Source organism: Aphelocoma coerulescens, chromosome 20 (assembly GCF_041296385.1).
Source record: "Aphelocoma coerulescens isolate FSJ_1873_10779 chromosome 20, UR_Acoe_1.0, whole genome shotgun sequence".
Classification (NCBI taxonomy): domain Eukaryota; kingdom Metazoa; phylum Chordata; class Aves; order Passeriformes; family Corvidae; genus Aphelocoma; species Aphelocoma coerulescens.
In genome coordinates, this window is record NC_091033.1 from 7,829,880 (window position 1) to 7,849,817 (window position 19,938).

The 19,938-nt window shown below is 63.7% G+C and overlaps 2 protein-coding genes across 2 annotated transcripts in view; both read right to left on the reverse strand.

Annotated features, from left to right (window-relative positions):
- The window catches only part of SLC12A5 (solute carrier family 12 member 5), a 28,367-nt gene extending 21,873 nt beyond the window's left edge, over window positions 1–6,494 (reverse strand). The window contains exon 1 of the mRNA XM_069034039.1: window positions 6,399–6,494. Within this exon, the coding sequence (XP_068890140.1) occupies window positions 6,399–6,432 (34 nt within the window). The 5' untranslated portion in view covers window positions 6,433–6,494. The remainder of the gene's footprint in view (window positions 1–6,398) is intronic.
- Window positions 6,495–7,181: 687 nt separating this feature from the next.
- Window positions 7,182–11,850, reverse strand: MMP9 (matrix metallopeptidase 9). Its single transcript, XM_069034395.1, has 13 exons — window positions 11,674–11,850; window positions 11,232–11,470; window positions 10,749–10,897; window positions 10,412–10,540; window positions 10,155–10,328; window positions 9,906–10,079; window positions 9,601–9,774; window positions 9,299–9,454; window positions 8,910–9,210; window positions 8,649–8,788; window positions 8,387–8,537; window positions 8,189–8,292; window positions 7,182–7,908 (listed from the first exon to the last, which is right to left on the reverse strand). Exons 1-13 carry the CDS (start codon window positions 11,812–11,814, stop codon window positions 7,799–7,801), a joined length of 2,142 nt encoding a protein of 713 aa, XP_068890496.1. The 5' UTR covers window positions 11,815–11,850; the 3' UTR covers window positions 7,182–7,798.
- Between the last annotated feature and the right edge of the window lie 8,088 nt (window positions 11,851–19,938).

Genomic DNA, 19,938 nt, shown 5'->3' on the forward strand with positions numbered 1-19,938 from the left:
CCGCAGCAGCCGCGTCCCCGCGCCGCCCCCCGCGCCGGTGGGAGGGGGCTGCAGTGCGGAGGCGCCCGGGCTCACGGCTCAAGGCTGCTGCCGGCGGAGCCCAGCCCGGCCGCCCGCTTCATCACGTATGCGGGAGGCATTGCCCCCGCCGCGGCAGGGAGGGGGGACGCGGCGGCGCGGGGGGGCACAAAGACGAGCGAGCAGAGCGGGGCCGCCTCCCGGCTGCGCCAGGCGTGGGGGGGAACTAGGGCAGCGCTGCGGGCCCGGCTGGCGCGGGCGGGACGGGACGGGACGGCCCCGCAACCGCACCGACCCCGCACCCGCCCCGGCCCCGAACCCCGCCTCCAGCCCCCGCACTCCGCACCGGCCCCGCATCCGTCGCCAGCCCCCGCACCTCACACCAGCTCCCGCACCGGACCCCGGCGCAGCCTCGGGACCGGGAACACACTCGGGGTGTACAGTGGGGCAGAACCTGTGCCTGCGGGACCGACGCATCCCCAGAGGCGGCTGAGGCCCGGGATCAAGGCAGCCCCTGTCCGGGTGGCCTCTGCCCCGCGACGGGCGGCTCCCGGGTGGGGGCGGCTCCCGGGTGCGCAGCACCACGTCATGCAGGGGACCCCTCTGCGGGTGTCAGGGTCCCAGCCGTGGGTGGAGACCCCTGCCCCAGCACCAGGACTATCCAGGGCACCCGTGGAGGGGAGGACGTCCAGACCACCCCACAGTGGGGCTGGGGGGATGGCAGAGGTGATTGACCCTGCTCTGCCCAGATGACCTGCAGCACAGGGAATGCTGCCTGCAGAGGGGAGTAGGCTTGATGTAACCTCCCCTGGTGCCCAGGGGACCAGGATCACACCCGTAACAACCTTCTCAGACCTGGAGAAGGGTTGCAATGGGGCCGAAACCCCCAGGCCCTGTGCCACTTATGGAGGCCCCAGCTCTTGCAGCTATCACCCACAGGGCCAGGGGCACACGCCATTCTCCAGCTGGGGTTGTTGAAGGACTCTGCAGGGCTGCTTGCAGCCCCCTGTTCTCTCATGCACTTAATCCGGGAGGATCCCCCAGCCGGAGCTGGCTGCAGCTCCCGGCATCTCCTCCGGCACAGGCTGAGATCATGACAGCCCGCTGGCCTCCGTTACTTCTTGACGGCTGTAATTAATTGTTTACTTTCTCCTGGTGCGGAGCCAGCTGCTCCGCAGCGCGGATGCTCCCCAGCCTGACCCTGCTGCCAGGAGAGAGGCTCAGACCCCTTACCCCAACCCAGCAGGCAGCATTGATCCCTGCCCTATGGCTGCAGCCAGGACCCCGGGACCTGGCATCCCTGGGGAGCTGCACCAGCACAGCCCCAGCTCCGTGGCAAGTGGCACAGGATGGCTGCAGGGAGGATGGGCAGTTCAGGGTGGGCAGTTCAGGGTGGGCAGCTCCCCACCCAGGATGATGTGTGGCAGTCACCACACGGGGCTGCCCCTGTTCAGCTGCAGCAGCACCAACCCCTCACACCTGCATCCCTCAGCCCTGAGCAGGAGCCAGTGCTGGAGCAAGGGGCTGGCCCACTCCCAAGGGTTGCGACTGGAAGGAAGGGGCTGCAGACAGGATGTGCTGGACAAAACCCCACCATCCCGTGTGGGTCTGGGGGGTTAGCAGAGGGCCTCCCCGACCCCCCTAAGGAGACTGTGGCTGGGCAGAAGGGCAGTGGGCCAGGGTCCAGCCAGCCATGGTGAGTGCCAAGCACCAGAGGGTGTTTTTTTGCAAGAGGCCACAGAGCATGGGCTCGGCACAAGAGGGATTTTCCTACTAAAACAGATGCGGGGGAGGGAGCACGTGAAAGACCACTAATCCCCTAATCCCTGGATTATGGCTCCATTTCAGGGGTTGGGATTTGACGGCAGCACAGGGGGCTACGCTATCAAGACTGCATTGGCTTAGCCTGTGCGCAGGGTCCCACCAGCATGGGGGGACAAACTGAGGGTGTTTTTGAGGCAGAGGAGACTGAGGGGACTTGATATCCCAGCAGAACACTGACCTTAACCCTGGCCCAAATGTCCAGGAGTGAGGTATCTGGTGTAGTGTGTTGAAAGGAGAGAGGTCTGGCATGGTATGGGCATCGTCCATGCCCTTGCGCTGCTTGCAGTCCTGCTGCAGGCAGCGCAAGGGCATGGGGAAAGAGGAAGAGATGCTTTTCCCTGGCCGTGGAGTGGGGGATCAACTGCAAGTGGCCCCTGAGTCCGAGTAGCAGGCAGGGTCCTGGCACCAGGCCAGGCAGAGCATCAGTGCCCCACTTAACTGCAAGAGGCTGCCCAGGAATGACGACGGAGAGCAGCCAAGCCAAGAAGCATCCCTGCAAAGTGTCCTGTACCCCTGCAGAGGCTCCCGAGAATGCCCCAGACCCCTCTGCGTAGAGCCTGGGTGTGGGGAGCCATTCTCACAGACATTCCCAGGGCCAGAATCCTGGCTGCTGGCCACACAGCTCTTGCCTGTCCTATTACCAGCAGCGGTCAAACCTCCCAGGAGACAGACACGTGCTGGAGTCACTGGGAAACCTCCTGAGGGCAGGGAGCGGGCAGCCTGGCAGCGTGCCGCTCAGGCAGCGAGGGCGGCTGTGCTGTGGAGATGCCGGTCAGCACACTGCACTGCCTGCTGTGATCCCTGGGCACTGTCAGCAGCCTGCCCATCTGCATCCTGCCAGGATGGGACACCCTGCGCTCAGGGCTTGAGGGCATAAGGACAAGCAGCTCCCAAGGAAAAGAAGAGCTGGGGTGGGAGAGACCCCAAGAGGATGGAGGTGCAACAGGGCAGAAGGGCAGTGATGCCAAATGTTGTAGTGGGGGGGGGGGGGGGAGGGGAGTGTCCATCACAGTGTGCCCTCACCAATCTGCCCTGACAGCCCCATGAACCCAGGGGCAACACATCCTCTAGCAGCTTGGCAGGATGGAGTGGTCTTGTTCTTTCCCATCCAGACAGGTCAGGGCCCTGCCTCCAGCATGGGACAAAAGCAGAGCCCAGAGCTGACACGGGCACCAGCTGGGACTTGACACCAGCTCCAGTGGCGGGACAGGACACGGAGGGAGGTACAGTGTCCTGTAGGGCTGGGAGGGGAGCACAGGAGCCACTGCAGCTGCCTGAGGCTGAGAGCAGAAGGGCAGCAGTGGGGCAGGGCTGGCAGAGGCCATGGGGCAAGGCTGTGAGCTCCTGCGTCACACAAACCCAGCACAGCATGCAGCTGGCGCAGCGTCCCCAGCTGCCCTTGCCCAGATGTCTTGCCAGCAGCAGGGCCACAGCAGTGGGCGGCTGGGCAGCCTGGCACAGGGATCAGCGGCAGAAGCAGCCTCTTTCCACCAGGCCCCGCTCCTGGCGACACCCCCCAAGCAGCCCTGTGCCAGTCGCAGTACCCCGGGGACACCAGGCAGCCGCTGCTGAGCCAGGGCCAGAGGGCCCAGTGATGGCCGTGGAGCAGCTGCATGGCCACTTGCCAGCTGCTGCCAGGAGGGTTTGGGTTCAGGATCAGCTGAGCAGGCAGTGGAGTGTCCTGTGCCCCACATGGCACTCCTCACTCAACCCCACAGCCTGTGCAAGGACCTCCACTCTGGCACCCCACCAAAGCACCTGTGGTGGGTTCAGTGGCATGGAGATTCCTTGGGAAGCTGCTGCAGGCAGCAAATGGGGCTTTGGCTGCTCCAGCCCCATGGTAGCATCCCAACCCCCCATATCATCAGCCTCTACACCGTGCAGACCCTTGGCACTTGTAATGATACCCCAAGGGCACCCAGTCTGCCACAAACCTGGGTGCCTGTGAGGGGGCTGGGGGAGACAGGGGTCTGGGGGAGCCTCCTTAGCAGCCCCTGTCCCTCACATGTACCCCTCTGTGCACGGTGCTTCAAGTGGGGGCCCTGCCCCCACCCTTGTATCGTGGCCCCTCTGGGCAGGGCCCCTGCATGGGGGTGCAGCCGGGGCTGGTGGGGTCCCTACTCTACCCCAGCCCCCTTCAGGGTGTCACCTCACACCGGGGGTCAGCCTCACACAACTGCCCCACAGAGCCATGTCCATGGCTTATGGCCACAGCCCCATGACCCCACAGCCCCCAGGGGGGCCGAGAGAGCAGCTGAACCCCCTCAGCACCGGGAGTCGTGGCAAGGGTGACACCGGGACCGGTTTCCATGGCAACGAGAGAGGCTCCTTAACTGGTTGGTTGCCATGGCTACTGCTGCCGAGCCCGACCGCTCGGGACACAGAGGGGTTCCGCCGTGGGGATGACCCGGTGCCCTCTCGGGCAGCGGCGGCTGCTCCACGGGCAGCGCACCGGGCACGGGGGGAGCAGTCCCACGTGCACCTCCCCGGCGGACACCCGGCCCCACGGTGGGTCCCAGATGGAGCACATCGACCCCCGGTCCCGCGGGGTCCGGCCCGCGTTGCGCTCGCGGCGGGACCCGGTCCCCGCGGGACAGCGGCACCGGCGAGTCCCGGGGGCGGGGCCGGGCGGGGCGGGGCCGGGCACACCCCCACCGGAGCCGGCCCGTCCCGTTATCGCCCCCTGGCGGCACCCGGGCCCCGCGCAGCCCTGTCCGCCCCCGCCGCCGCCCGCACGGACCCCGCACAGACCTCGCCAAGACCCTGCGCAGCCCCGTCCGCCCCCGCCGCCGCCCGCACGGGCTCCATTTCCCGGCCAAGCCCCGGATCCGGCCGTACTGCAGCAGTGACCTCCGCCCGGCCCCGGGGCCCCCGAGGCGGCGTGCTATCCGTACCCTGCCCGGCACCGGGCGGTCCCTTGCCTCCGCCGCCCCTGCCCAGGGGCTGAGATCCCTCCTCAGCGCCACCCGCCTGGGGCCGCTCCCGGGCAGGGCCTTCCTAAAGGGCGGCCCCGGGAGCCACAAGGTGGCCTGAGCACGGCACCAGCTCACAGACGAGCAGGGGCCTTCCAGCTGGCCCGGGGTTCCCGCACCGCACCGGCACTGGCAGCACGGCCGGCTGCGGCTCTCGCTCCCAGGTCCCCAGGATCTCCGTCACTCTGTGCCCCACGCGTGACACTGACATGCGGCCAGCAGCACCGAGCGCTCGCCCAGGGCCGAGGCCTTCCCGGAACCACCGCTGTCCAGAGCTCCCGCCTGCCATGTGCGGCCCCTGACAGTCCTGCAGCTGCCAGCCCTACGCACCCCCTCCCATCCATCTCCCCGCGAGGCAGGATCCACGGACCCCGTGCTGTGGAGCAATGTGGGTTGTGAGGAATCCCTGAACGCTGCCAAGCCCTAAGTACAGACCCTGCCACGGCCGTGATCACCCCATGAGACAGGGGCACCTCCAGCAGGACCAGCCACTGGCTGTCCTCTGGGAGGGCACAAGGTCACAGCTCAGACAGAAGGATGTGTCCCTTATTCCCACCGTGGCCTCTCAGCATGCCCATCCCAGCTCCCCGCAGCCCCCCACCAGCAGACTGGCTGCCAAACTGAGGAGCTGTTCCTGGAGGGCCCCAGAATTCAGCCACAGCCCTGGCTCATCACTGTCCACTCTGCCCCAACACAGCCCACAGGCCAGGCCCAGCTGGACCAGCTGCCACAGAGTGACAAGTGGCCCTGCATCCCCTCGTCACCAGATCCAGCCCTACATCACCCACGACAGCGTGATCCTCGACAGGGCCCCAAAGGCCAGAGCCCACTGAGGGAGGCACAGCCCAGCCTGGGTGTCGCGGTGTCCGTCCGGCTGCTCGCGCCTCCTACCCGCGCCCTTCGCCGAGGGTGCAAGGTCACAGCTCCAGCAGCACGGTGCTGCCGTCGGCCGGTTTTCTGGGATCGATACGGCTCTGGTGACAGCAAAGCTCCACCGCCACGTCCCCTGGGCACCACGAGGCGATGGCTGCCGGCTCCAGCGCCTGTGCCCATGGCAGCCCAGTGGGCACTGCTGCTTCCGCAGGCTGGCCACAGCCTGCCCTCCCCACACCCTTGCCCCGGCCCGGCAGCAGCCACCCTCCACCAGGGCTCCCTGGCTAGCAGTATGGGACCTCGCACCCACAGCCGTAACCCCGCTCCATCCCGCTGCCGGTCCGGCAGCAGCAGGGCCTCGCTCCAACAGCCCCCGGGATGGGGACGGAACACTGGAGCTCCCTGAGGAGCGGAGGTGGCCCCAGGGAAGAGTCTGGGACAAGGAGTCCTGCCCGGGCAGCTGAGCCCCACTCCCTGATCTGCACCTCTCATTTCCCGGATCCCGCAGCTCCGTGCCATCCCTACTCCGAGGGTCTGCACCGCCTCCGAGGGGCCAGACCGACCGTGGCTCCGCACCCCCCGCGGTGCCCCGACGGCCCGGCCCTCCCCGCGCACCCTCCCCGCGGACCCTGTCCTGCCCCGCGGATCTTCGTCGCGGCCCGTGTCCCGCCTCCGGAGCCCCCCCGGGCCCCCCTTGCCCCCGGCGCTCACCCCCGCCGCCGGTGACGGTGAACCGCCCGCTCATGGCCCCGTCGTCGCCACAAGTGGCTCCGGCCCCGGCGGTCGCTAAGCGCGGCCCCGCCGGGCGCTGACCGGGGTCCTAGTGCCCGCGGCACCGCCCGCCGCGCCGCCCCCGCGGCCGCAGGGCTGGCTCCAGTCCGAGTGGATCGGCTCGGCCCCGCTCCGCTCGGCTCCGTTCGGCCCGGACCGGCTCGACTCGACGGGACGGGACCGCTCCGCCGCGCCCGGTCGGTCCCGCAGCCGCCGCCGAACTGGGGGGGCTGGGACCGTGCCCCAACGGGACGGGAGGGGTTGGGGCCGCGCTTTGCCCCCGCCCTGTCCGGAGCCGTGGCCGCTAATTACAGCTAATTACAGCCCCGGAGCTGCGGCCGCCCCACCCTGCCGCAGACCCGGGCATCCCCGGGCACGATGTCGGCCCTGGCCCTGCCGCTGGGCTCTGTGGCCACGCAGGGACAGACCGGGGCCGGGAGAAAATGCGGGGCCAGCCCGCGGCGAGGTCTCGGCTGCAGTGGGGAGTCCGGTCACACGCTGTGTCCCGGTCACACGCGGTGACAACCGTCCGCTCCTTATCGCGGTGCAAAGTCGGAGGGCAGGGGAGGGCATTGGGTGGAGGATTATGTGAAGCCAGGGCTGAGGAGGTCGGGGGATCGGGAAGGGGTGGTGCTGCGCCTGGCGTAGGGCTGGTGGTGGACAACGTTGGGACCAAGGGACATCCTCCCCCGTTGGACTGTGTCCCTGCAGGATCCAGAGCCCTTAGCAAAGGGGGACTTGGTGACAGCCCCCCATCCAGTGCCCCCTTCCCAACTGGTGCTGGCAACCCCGGACCGGGGGAGGATGATGTCCCCAGCATATGGAGGTTCTCCAAACCATGGCCCCAATAGCTGATAGAGCACTCGAGGCTATGTCCAAAGAATTGTCTTTATTACAAATGGGCAGGCAATTGGCAGAGGGGGTGGTTGGCAGAGTGGGCAGGAGGAGGCAGAGCCCCACATCCCGCCCTGGTGTGTCCCCAGGCACCAGCTCCCAGTGGGGCTCAGCCTGACCTGGCATCGTTGGCTCAGGAAAAAGACAAATTTGTCTCAAATCCATGTGCGGTTTGCACCAGGCAAACACCTCTGTGCAGTGGAGCTGGCGCTGGCAGGGGTGGCAAAATGCCAGCAGTGGCAAGAGTCCTTCTCCCCAGCTGGGGCTCCCCAGGCTGGGCAGCTCCCAGGGGGTGACCCCAGGACCCCCTACCCCTTTCTTCCAGGAAGATGGTGACCTCATCTGGGGCTACCCACAGCCACAAGGCTCCCAGGGGTCAGCCCATTATGAGACAGGAGCCCGCAGGTTGGGAGCAGCACTGGCAGAGACGGTGGCTGGTCAGGCCTTCAGTGCTGGGGACACTGCAGGATGTCATACTTGACGTAGCCCACTCGGTCCACCTGGTAGCGCGGTGTCATCCTCCAGTAGAAGCTGCCCCGGCAGAAGTGATACTTGCCTGGGCAAGGAGAGGGGCAGAGGGAATGGAGGGTCAGCAGGAGTTTGGCCAAAGACCCATCCCGGTGGCTGCTCAAGCAGCACAGGCACATGGCACCCTGCACCCTGCTGGTGCCCTGCCAGCTCCACCACAAGCACCCACTGGGGCTGATGGCATGTCCTGTCCCGGGGCCATTCCCCACACACCCGAGCATCCCAGGCCAGGAACTGGAGCAATGCCACGAGAGGCTCAGGTAGCCCAGGCCTGAACACACAGCGCCCACCCACCAGGGTCTGCTCACCTTGGTAGAGGAACACGTTGCGTGCATCAAGGGGGACACCAGTGAAGACATCGTCGGTGGCACGGGGGTAGCCCTTGTCCACCCTCTGGACCTTCACATCCAGCCTGTGGGAGAGCAGAGCCGTGCTCAGGGCTGCTGGGAACCCCCCTCCCAGTCCCTGGGCTCGGGCAGGCGCTGCTGCTCTCCAGTCCTGCTCACCTCCAGTAGCTCTCCCCGCTGAAGAGCAGCACTTTGCCGCGGCCCCGCTGCAGGGCCCCCGAGATGCGGCCGGCTTCCTTCCCTATACCCAACTTCTCGATCCCCCGGGGGCCCAGCACACTCTTCCCAGAAAACACCCAGAACTGCCGACCTGCGGTGGGAGATAATGGGGCTGTCAGACAGCCCTGAGGGCTCCCAGGCTTCACCAGGCTCCTCCCACTGCCCATGGGACCGGGCTGAGGGCAGAGGGGACAGAGCTCACCGGCAAAGAAGAAGACCCTCTTGGTGAGCAAGTCCTGGAAAACAGCATCGATAGTGTCCGGGAGGCCAGGCCAGGTATCAGCAACAGAGAAGGCACCCTGGATGCCCGATTTCCAGAAGGATGAGTAGGTCCAGTATTTCCTGGTGGGGAAGATCAGCTGTCCTGATCACCTCAGTCTGACACAGCCTACGTGTCCCACATCCCTGTGCTCTCCCACACCCCAGCTCACCAGGGCAGGAGGTGCTGGATGCTGCCACTCACCCGTCCTTGAAGAAGTACAGCTCCCCATTGATCTCTGTGACAGCATCGAAGTTCTTCTCCATGCAGGCATCCCGGCTTGGGTCCACAGGAATGGGTCCAGCTGTGGGCTCTGGCATCTCCTCCTCCTCCTCCTCAGTGGTGGAGGTGCTGCCAGCCTCTGTGGGCATGGGTTGGGTCTCCTCTGTGGGCATGGGTTGGGTCTCCTCTGTGGGCACGGGCTGGGTCTCCTCTGTGGGCACGGGCTGGGGCTCCTCAGTGGGAGCAGGTGCAGGTGCAGTGGGCTTAGGGCCAGAGCCACGACCTGAGTGAATACGAGGGAGGGTGTGAGGCTGGAGCCAGCCTGGTGCTGCAGGACACCCAATGTGCCCAGCTGCACTGCAGCTGCTCACCGTAGAGGTACTGGATGCCCTGGACATCATCGGGGTGCAGCTGGAAGTCCTGGATGTAACTGTACATGGGGTACATCAGGGCCTCACGCACACTGGAGTGGTCCAGCCCCAGTGAGTGTCCAAACTCATGGGCAGCCACCAGGAAGATGCTGTAACCTGGGGGAAAGCACTGGCCTAAGTGCCTGTCGGGGCACAACAGGACAGCACACGCTGTCCAGAGACTGTGACCCCTGCAAGAAGTGTGACAATATGGCACGGGTCTGGGAGGCACAAAGGGGGAGTGCAGGCAGAGGGGCCAGTACCTCTGTCAGGGCAGAAGCCCCACTTCTTGTCGGTGTCATAGTTGCTAGTGGTGGCACACCAGAGCTTGCCGTCCTGCCGGCCCTCGCTGGTGCAGGTGCTGTAGGACTGCCCCAGGAAGGTGAAGGGAAAGACGCACGGGTCCCCCTGGGAGTTGCCGCCGATCACCGCCGTGTCTGCAGCGAAGCGTCAGTGAGGCTGTCCCTGGCCCCTGGCTGCACTGGCCAGAACCTGGGATAACCCTCAGATCCCTCATGTGCCCACCCTGTGTGCCCCCTCCCCTGCATGCCCCCCTCCCTGCTGGCACCTCGGTTGGGGCAGAAGCCGTATTTCTTGTCCTGGTCGAAGCTGGAGGTGGTGGCACACCAGCGGTAGCCATCGGAGCGCCCATCTGTGGTACAGGTATCGTAGGAGGTGCCATCAAAGATGAAGGGGAAGACGCAGGGGGCTCCATCGCTGTTGCCACCATTGGTGTAGAGGACTGTGGGGTGAAGGAGAGTGAGGAGGGCCCCAGGCACTGCAGGGCTGGGCAGGGGTTACGGTTGCCACTACTCACGCTCGCTGGGGCAGAAGCCGTATTTCTTGTCCTGGTCATAGTTGGGGGTGGTGGCACACCAGGGCAGCCCATCCTTGCGCCCCTCCGTGGTGCACCGGGAGTAGGAGCGGCCCTCAAAGATGAAGGGGAAGTGGCATTCGGCTCCATTGGCATTCCCGTGGCGGGTCTTCACCACTGCTCAGAGAGGGGTGGCTCAGTGCTTGGGCTGGGGTTGGCACCATCAGACCCCCCCCCAATCCGCCACACCCTGCCCTTACCTAAGCCGGTTCCCAGTGTCCAGAACTCATCGTCGTCAAAGTGGGCATCACCCTGGATGCCCTGGCCTGGGGGAAAGGCGTGGGCCAGGAGGCCATCCTTGCCGTCGAAGGGGTACCCGTCTCCATGCTCTGCAGGAACAAGCACTCTCAGCTGGCCCTGTCAGAGGAGCCCTCACATCCCCAGCATGCACACGGATGCCCAAGCCCTGCACACCTCCTGCACTTGTGGGGGCAGGGGGATCCTGGGCACGGCCCAAGGAGACATGGGGTGAGGATCCCACAGGCAGGGTGTGTCACCAGCCCCCTCCTCATTCCCTGCTGGCCCATAGGACATCACCTTGGCTGCCAAACATGATCATGATGTCTGCCTCGCCGCTGTATATCTGGGTGAAGGTGAGAGGGGTCACATCGCTCCACACTTGGAACGCCCGTCTAAAGGCATCATCGATCACAGCACGGTCCAGGTCGGGGGAGTAGTTTATCACCCTGCCAGGGAGGCAGGGGGTCAGTGCTGCCAGGTTCCCTCTTCATGCAGGAGTGACCCTGTTCTGGGCAGGAACAGACTCCCACCCCCAGACGGGATAGCAGCCACCACCCCCTTTGAGCTCACCCAGGGCTCAGATGCTCTTCTGGGCACCAGGGAGCAGATGTGCTGCTGTGTCAGCTTGGCCCTGGCAGCACTGGGACCCAGCTGTACAGGCAGCACCAAGCCCGGACAAGGGCTGAGCAGGGCCTGCTACCCTCCTGGTCGCTCAGGCTCTCCATTCTCCTGGGACCATCACCCTGGGGACACAAGGGTTCATCTCCAGAGCAGACTCACCGGTAAGTCAGGTCCATGTGGTCCCACTTGAGGTCCCCCTCAAAGGTAAGGAAGGTTCCCACATCAGGGACGCCGCAGCGGGGGGCTCGCATGGCCTCCAGTGTGGCGGCATCCAGCTCCCCCGTCTCCTCCAGGCCCAGCTGCTTCTGCATCTTGAGCAGTGCCTTGCCCAGGGACACGTGCCTGCCACCAATTTTAGCCTCTGCCTCCGTGGTGTAGCCGAACCTCTGCAGGTAGCGCTGTGGAGGGAAGGCAGACGGGGGGATGAGTGAGGCAGGAGGGGGCTCTGGTAGCCCCGGGCACCCATTTCAGCCTGGGTACCTCCCTGAGCTCAAGGAGACAGACAGCTCTCAAGCTCTGCCTGCAGCCCCTCACTGCCAGCCTGGGAGCCCCTTGGGGTCCTGGGTGCCAGAAGGGCACCACGGGGCCATGCTCCCCTCACCTCTGCCAGCTGTAGATCCGGCAGGGTGCTGATCAGGTCCCCGGGGAAGGTGACAACCGCCTGAGGCTTGCCCTGGAGAGGGGCCGCACAGCAGGAGACGGCCAGCAGCCCGACGACAAGCGGGGCCAGGAGGAGTGCCATGGTTCGGCGGTGACAGGAGGGATGTGGCTGTGCTGGTCCCCGCTCTCTGCTCTGGGTGCCGCCGGGCTACCCGATCCTATTTATGGGGTGGGAAGGCAGTGAGTCACCCTCAGACCCCTCAGCGCCGACTCACGCTCCCTTCTCCCTTCCCACGGTGACGAAACGCACACTCCATCTCTGCCTTAACTGTTTCATCACCTTGTTTACTAAACACGCTGCATGCCGCAGCCACGAGAGGACAGGAAGAAGGAGAGTGGCTGGGCAGCTGCACTGGGCCACAGCATTGCATGGCCACCCTGGGGCTGCCCTGCACAGGCACTGCCCTGCTGGCCCCAGGACCATGGTAGCTGTGGGGACAGCAGGGCATCACTGGAGGCCAGCCGAGCACTCAGGACCCTGTAGCTGTGTCATCACACCGGCTAACGCTGAGCTTTGCTGGCCAAGGGCTGATGGTGCTGGACCCAGACCCACGAGGGTGTAGGTGGGCATGGGGGCAGATAGCAGTGGAACCTCCACCTGAGCCCCAGCACCTGGAACCTCCTGGGATTTGGGAGCTTGGACCCTCACCAGGACTCTGCATCCTTCCCCACCACAGCTGCATCACCCCAGTGGGTCAGAGTGTTTTCAGTACTGGAGATGCCCATGGCTCCTCACCCCACAGTACCTCTAAGCCCACATGCCAGCAGTCGAATGGCGGAGACCCCTGGGACCAGGGGCAGTGCCTGCCCAGGAGCAGCTCTGGGCACGGGAATGCTCCACCTGGGGCCCTGGGACATTAGGGGTGCTCTATCCTTGCTGCCCTGCTCTGCAGGGTGCTGCTGACTCAGGTTCCCACCCAGCACAGCACAGACCTTGCCATGGGATGGTGTTTTCCTGCTTCTCCCAAAGTGCCGACGCTTGTGGGAATGATAGCAATGAAGGGGAAAGCAAACAGGGATGAGGAGCGAGGGGAAAACAGATGGCAGAGAACAAGGCGCAGCGTCAGCGGGGGGGAGGGAGGACTGGTGCAGCCCAGCGAGGCTGTCTGAGACACAGGTCCCAGAAGAGATCACTGGCCCCAGCCCTCACAAACCCCATGAGCCCAAGGGGTCCCCAGCTGGCTTCATCAGGAGGATCCTCCTGTTCACCCCAGTGCTGTTTGTGCCTGTCCTCCTGGCTCCCAACTGCACCAGACTGTGTCTCAGCAGCCACCTCCTCCCAGCATCACCCCAGCTCTGGCGGAGCCAAGCCAGCAGCTCCTGGCAGAGCCAAAGGACAAGCAGGTTATGGTGGTACCCTGCACAGCTGGGGACAGTGAGAGGTTGGGGCTGTGCTCCCTCTGCTCTTGAAGAGGAAACCCCACGCCCAAGGGAGGGCTCATCCCTGGGGCAGTACCACCTGCCAGGTGCCCTGTGCTGGTGGGATGCATCTCAGGGCCACAGCTGGCTGGGCACAAGAAACTCACGGGCAGCGTGAGCTAAGCTGGGAGGAAGCAATAGTGAGAAATCAGGGGGTTGCCTCATTCCCCCCACCACAGCCCTGCAAGAGCAGCCCCCGTTCCCTGGTACAGGAAACTGTTTCACAAGCAGCCGCCATCCTGTGCCCTGTGTGACAAACATCCCTTAATGATGGGACACAGCCCCGGGACCCTGCATCCAGGTGACCCTACAGCCCCCTCCCACAGGGTCCAGCCTGCCCTCCTTGTACCTGTTATGGCCCAGCTCTTTGCCAGGCAGGAGGCAGTGGCTCTCTGTGCTCCCTGTCTGGCTGGCAGCCAAGGCAAGAAGAACCCCAAGAGGTACTCCAAGAGCCCGTTGAAGCTGGTGGCTCCTGAGGCATTTAGGCAGCAGGCGCTGCTCCACTGTCCAGGTTGCCAGGACCTCAGCCCAACAGCACAGAGCTGTTGTGGGAGCTGGGTGCTAAATAACTGCTGGCAGGATGCACTTGCAGGGAAGCCCCAGCAAGGAGACGTCTGACTCCAGCTCAGGGGTGTAGTCAGAGAGTCAGATCCAGCTCCGGTCTCCCTGCAACTGTGGCAGATCCCTTAGCCTTCCCCATGCTATTCCCATCCCTCATTTCCACCACATGCAGAAGCTGCACTTCCAACAGCCTGGGCACTCTGCCATGGCCACACCATGGCATCATGCTGCCTGTGGCAGCCTGTGGGCAGAGCCATGGCCCAGCAGAACAGAGTAGCGCTGGCAGAGATGGGGCTGGGAGGGGAGTGGGGCCTCGGAGCAAGTGTTGGCAGAAGGAGATGAGGGCCAATGCCCCACTGTGCCTCAGTCCCAGCAAGCCCTCGAGCTGGGCAGTGGGAGCCCCAGCGGGGGTTGCCGGCCGCAGCTCTGCCCCCAGCCTGGCCGCTCCCACTGACTCATGGCCCCGCTCACCAGTTTCCTCCTGGAACTATCCCGGGGGATTTTCTGGTGACTCTCTGGAGGCTCGTCAGGGAGCAGGGCCAGGGCAGCAGGGAAACCCCCGTGTCTGGCAGTGCTGGCAGCCTCTGTGCCAAGCAGGGAATTGTGTGGGATGGGCTCATTGCTGCTGGCATGAACCCTGTGCAAGGCAGCCTCAATCAGCTCATGTCTGGGAGATGGGTCAAGGCACAGGTTCCTCAGAGAGTGCATGTGTGGAGGGAGGTTTGGGGCAGCCACTGCAGCTGGTGGGAAAGAGAGGAGGGCGGTGGGGACAGGGGCAGTGCCATAGGCAGAAGAGGGCTGTGGATGGCAGAGACTCCAGGAGCTGTGCCCAGCCCAGGCTGCCCATGGCCTTTGTCACTCCCAGAGCCCCTGAGAAAGGAGTGAGATGGAAAAACCCACGCAGACATCCTCCATCCCAGACACTGCCCAAGCCACGAGGCTGCCGGTCACCACCGTCGCTGCTGAAAGGGGAAGGAAGAGCCACCGCAGCCCCTTCATACACCCTTACTCACAGCCACTCTCATGTAGACCCTCTGTGAGAAATTGGTCCAGGACCTCAAAGGGGACTGGTGCCTGCCTAGATCCCTGCCCAGGACAGAGGCTGACAGGACACAGTGGCACCACTGAGAGGCTGCAGGTCTGCTGGGAGGCGCTGGCTGGGCCAGTAGTGAGGTTTGGGGGGATTGAATGGAGCCAGGGCCCCTAGACACCCCCTAGTTCTATTCCCTCCATAGAGGCAAGCAGGGGGACACAGGAGCAAAGGACAGGCATCAGGTGCCCTACCAGCACAAGCAGGAGTGTGGTGGCAGGGGGAAGTGGGGTGCGAGAGAGTCAGCGTCTTGTGCGGGTGAGACAGCACTGGATCGGGGAAAGCAAGTGCTGGTTGCACTGGGAACACGACCTGGGCAGAGGGAAGGGAGCACTTGGACTCGGCAGAAGCCACAGGGAGAGCCAGTGCCATGGCCACCATGGCACAGCCAGACACCCTGAGCAGTGGGCAGGGCATTACTGCGTGCCTCTAACTGAGCCAGGCAGCCACCAGCCCCACTGCCCTGAGCTACAGTGCCCCAAACCCATCCCTGCTCCTGTCCCATGGGCTCTGCGGCACCCCATGCCCAGGGAGCAGAGCTGACACCCCAGCACCGGCTGCCCTGGCCAGCACCAGTCTGTGGTATGCAGTGACCGGAGCGTGGGGACACTTGGCGTGGGAGCAGGACAGGACACAGGGAGCAGCTCTGCATCAGAGGCTTGGAGCCCCATCACTCCTGCTCAAGGGCTCCAGACAGAAACAACATTCCTGCACACACTTCCCGTATCTCCTCCCCAGCACTGGGGCCTGCGTGGGCTGCGATTGCAGTCTCCAGCTGGGCCCAGGACCCTTCCTGGCAAACCACCCTGCGTGCTGCGGACCCGTAGCTCTCCAGCACCACCAGTCTCTGGCCCTGCATCACTTCCCTGCCTGCCCCAAGCTCTGTGGACGCACCTGCTCAGCTCCTTGGCTGCCCCTTGCCCCACCTGGGGAACTCCCCACCCCTTGGCATCAGCCTCTTGCCAACCCTTCACCCCTGCTTCTCTGGTGTCCTGCCTCCCCCCGCCCCTTACCCCTTAGTCCCACTGCTGCCCAGCCCCGCTGCCCCCAGGCTGATGCTGTGGCTCCCACACCTCTTGTCTGGGTGAGGATGACGTGGCCGCTGTCACCGGCGGCTCACTCCTCCCTGCAGGCGCTGAAACCAGTGCTGCTGTGTCACCACCCACCCCAGCTGCAAACCACACATGACGGATCCCTGGCCTGCCACACCGACTCCCGGTATCCAGGTGGGCGGCACAGTCACCTCCCTGTATTGGGCTGGGACATCCCCCTCCATGTCCATCCTGGGAACCCCCCACATCTGTTGGGGTCCCACTGGGATGCTGGAGCAGGAATCCCACCCAGAGCTCCATTCACCAGGCACTGAGGCTGACAGCTGGCACTGTGGCACACCTCACACTAAGGCCACCAGCAGCCTGCTCCAAACATCGCAGGGCTCTTGTGCTTCAGGACTTCCTTTGCTGTAAACTCCATCCCATCCCTTGACCCTTCTCCTGCCTCAGCTTCTGCCTCCAGCTTTGACCAACCTTTGTTCTACCAAACTTTCCCACCTGCTGGGAGCAGGACCACAGGGCATTCAGACAGGTGAGAGGGGCACAGCGTCCAGGTCACCTGGGGAGCATTTGGGAAGGGATATCCATGGGCAGCCTCATGGCCATCATCCCCTCAGCATCTGCTCTAGGGTGACCTGCTGGATCAGCTCCATGGAAGCATCTCCTGTGCACCACGGGAGTGAGGGAGGAGCTGGGAGGGGAGCGGGGCAGGACAAAGCTGGGTGGCTGCCAGCTCTGGGGGGCACAGCTGCCGCTGTGAACCATCAGCACTATGGCACAGGACAGGTGGGCAGCGCTTTGTTCCCGGCGGTGACACGGGCACAGCAGCTGCCTGCTAAAACAGGAAGAGCAGCAATTGTGACAATGATGGGGAACCTGACTGGGTGCAAGGGGACAGTGCACTACCAGGAATCCATGGCTGTCAGCAATGGAGCGGCTTGGGAATAAGGAGCGGGGGTTTGTGGAAGGTGGAATATGGGCAAAACTGGTGGTATTTAATTGTAAACTGCGCAAAGCAGAAGGAAGGGCGGTGGATGCAACACGTTCGGATTTCAGTAAAACATTTGACAACTGTTCCAGCATTTGCTGCCAAATTAACTCAGAGCAGCTCAGTTGTCAACACAGGCATATGGACAAAGCCCAGGCAGCCCAGGAATGGCACACAGCCTGGCTGTCCGCCAGGAGCTGCCCCGGCCACACGACCTGAGACCTTTCAAAACTGGGCATCGTGTGAGCGGAGGAAGGCAGACCCTGGGCTGAATGAACACCAGGATGGACAGAGCTGCCGTGTTGCCCAGGGACGAGAGGAGCTGGAGAGCACCCAGGCAAGAACCAGCAGACCTGTGGGAGCTGCCATGCCCCCACAGGGTGGGGAGCAGCCCCAGAGCCTGCCTGCTCTGCGCTGGGGTGTAGTGACCCCCTCCCATTGAGGGGCTGGAGCGAGGGGGACTGAGCAGAGCAGCCTCGCAGGACCAGCCAGGGGCAGGGATGCAGGACTGGCAGGGTCAGGACCCAGCCAGTTCTGACCCCCTGCAGCACCAGGTACTGACTCCCTGCCCCAGGAGCACTTGTCCAGGCACAGTTTGTGCAGGGGATGAGTGCAGACGACAGAAAGAGCCCAGCACATCGCACACCCGAGGCCTTTGGGGCCCTGCTACACACACACAGTTCTCTTCCCACCTTGTTTATTTTACTTATATTTCAGTAATTTGCTGATTACCATTTTTTAACTAACCAGCAGTGATGAATCAGCAGCACGGGAGAGGGTGGAAGCTGGTGGCCTTGGACCGTGGCTCCAAGGTCTCAGGGTCTGGGAAGGAAGCCACAGGATCCCTCCAGAAGGGGAAAAAAAACAGCAGCAGCAGCAGCAGCAGTTCTGGCAGGCGCAAAGGAGCCAGCTGTTTACATCCAAGCACATCCTGGAAAGGCTGTTGTTATTCCCCAAAAACTTTCAGGAATGGCAGCCATGGCGCTGACCTGGGTGTGGGACAAGACGTATGGGAGAGGGAACGCACAGCTCGGTGCTGTTGTCGCTCTGTCTTGCGGTCAAGGCAGGCACTGATGGCACAAGAGGCACCAGGACACACCAGGAGAGCCCCTCCATGCCCAAGGCACAGCCACCAGCAGCAAGGGCCAGTGAGCTGCCCCCTGCCAGGGGACAGTGTGAGGTTTTGAATGGTCTCATCATCAACTTCCACGAGCTCCTCTGCGGGGAGTGGCTCCTGCCTGTCCCGGGAGTGCCCCGCCTGAGCCCAAGGGTGGCATTATGGCTGAGGTCACGGGTTCAGCCACAGCTTTGGTGGCCACAGAACACAGGCATTATCCTATGGCACTCCCACTCACGCCAGCGCTCTGGGAAATGGGGATCCCAGCAGGAACAGCCAGCACCGGGGGAGGCTGCTCGCCACAGAAGCACCACCCTGGCACAGGGCAGAGGGGCCGAGGCAGTGCCTAGCAGGAAGCTATCCCAGCTCTCACGGCCACCCTGGCATGGAGCGATCCCCCAGGAGTGCCCCAGGAGCCTTCTCCAGGAGCCGGCATTGCTGGGAAGGCACAGAGTGGTGAGGCAATCTGGTGTGAAGAAAAACCATTTCCTGCAGCAAGGGCTGCTTTGCTCAACGTTTTACAAAATGTGCTGATGCAACTGCCCTTCCCAGGTGGGATATAAATACAAGCCTTGATGTGGATTCGTGCCCTGCAGCTACACAAACATCGCAACAATGTTTTCTTTGAAAAAAGAAAACAAGGAGGAACAAACAGCGCGGATGACAAAATCACTGGCAGTGGAAGTCCAGGGTTTGGGTTGCAGCGGGGGGAGGCTGAGGCTCTGCCTTGGGCACTGTGCTCAGCGCAACCATCTCCTATTTTGGGACAGTGACGGGGGCCATGAGCTCATGCAGAACCCATTGTGGGGGCGGGACAAGCCCGCTCGGCAGCTCAGCAAATTGTACCGGGGAGGGGGCAGCCCGGTGTGGCCACGGGGCACCAGCAAGGTCCCTGACCAGGGTCACCCATCATCGTGTGCTCACCCCGCCTGAACGGCAGCTTGTCAGGCTGTAGCTCCTTCCCAGCGCCGCATCCAGGCTGAAGAGTAGGGAGCTGGGAAACCTCCCACGGCCTGGGACAGCCTGTCGGTGCAGCTCATCAAGCAGCCTGATAAAACCAGCCTCCTACTCCGCCCGAGCCTGAGCTTTGTCCTCCAGGCACAAGCGCTGTGTTGTCTCCTCAGCCCGTTCCCAAAAGGCCTTTAACCTGCTGCTCCCCCCGCTAAGGTATTCGGACACACATCCAACACGTGTTGCAGCCATTTTTGGATGCTCTTAAGCCTCTTGCTGAGATTTCTTTGTGTTTTCTTTGGCTCTGAAGTGATTTCAGGCTTGGGGGCACAACAGTAGAGAATTACCAGCAAGGAGCTGTGCCTCCGGAACCAAGGACGGGAGCCGTGCTCTGCCTGCTCTGGAAATCCCCTGCTCACCCCGCTTGGGGGCACGCAGCACTTTTAAAAATAGCAGGTTACCCATCACAGCAAAGCTCTGCTAGGACAATTCACCGAGACAGAGGACATGGGGCACCTCTCCAGGGTGAGAGGGAAGCTTGATGCAACTTTCCATCAGCCGAGCCAGAACCAGGAGGGTTTGTATGAGCCCCTGAGGCCCCCGGAGCTCAGGCTGTTTTACCCTGCAGCCACAACCCCTTGGGAAAACCCTTCACTTGTCTCACACAGCAGCTGACTGAAGGCAAAAAGAGGAAACCTGCTCGTCTGACACAAATCCATCCTGCTTCCTCTACCTGGCAGGCAGCTTGTGACAGGGGTTCCTCTGACACCACTCCCCATCCCCAACAGAAACACGGGGCTTCCCCCAACAGGGAGCACAAGGGCATTCCAAACCTACACAGAGCCGGTCACAGGCAGTGCTGGGCTCTACCGGTGTGAGCTACAGAACTATGGAGAGGGGACATCAGGCATAGGAGCACCTCCCTCCCATCCTCCCCAGCTCCACTTCCCCCACTGAGCTACACAGGGCTGCTTTAAAAAGCAGTGGTGGGAGAAAAAAGCTCAAGCCCTTGGTCTTTCTGGGTTTCT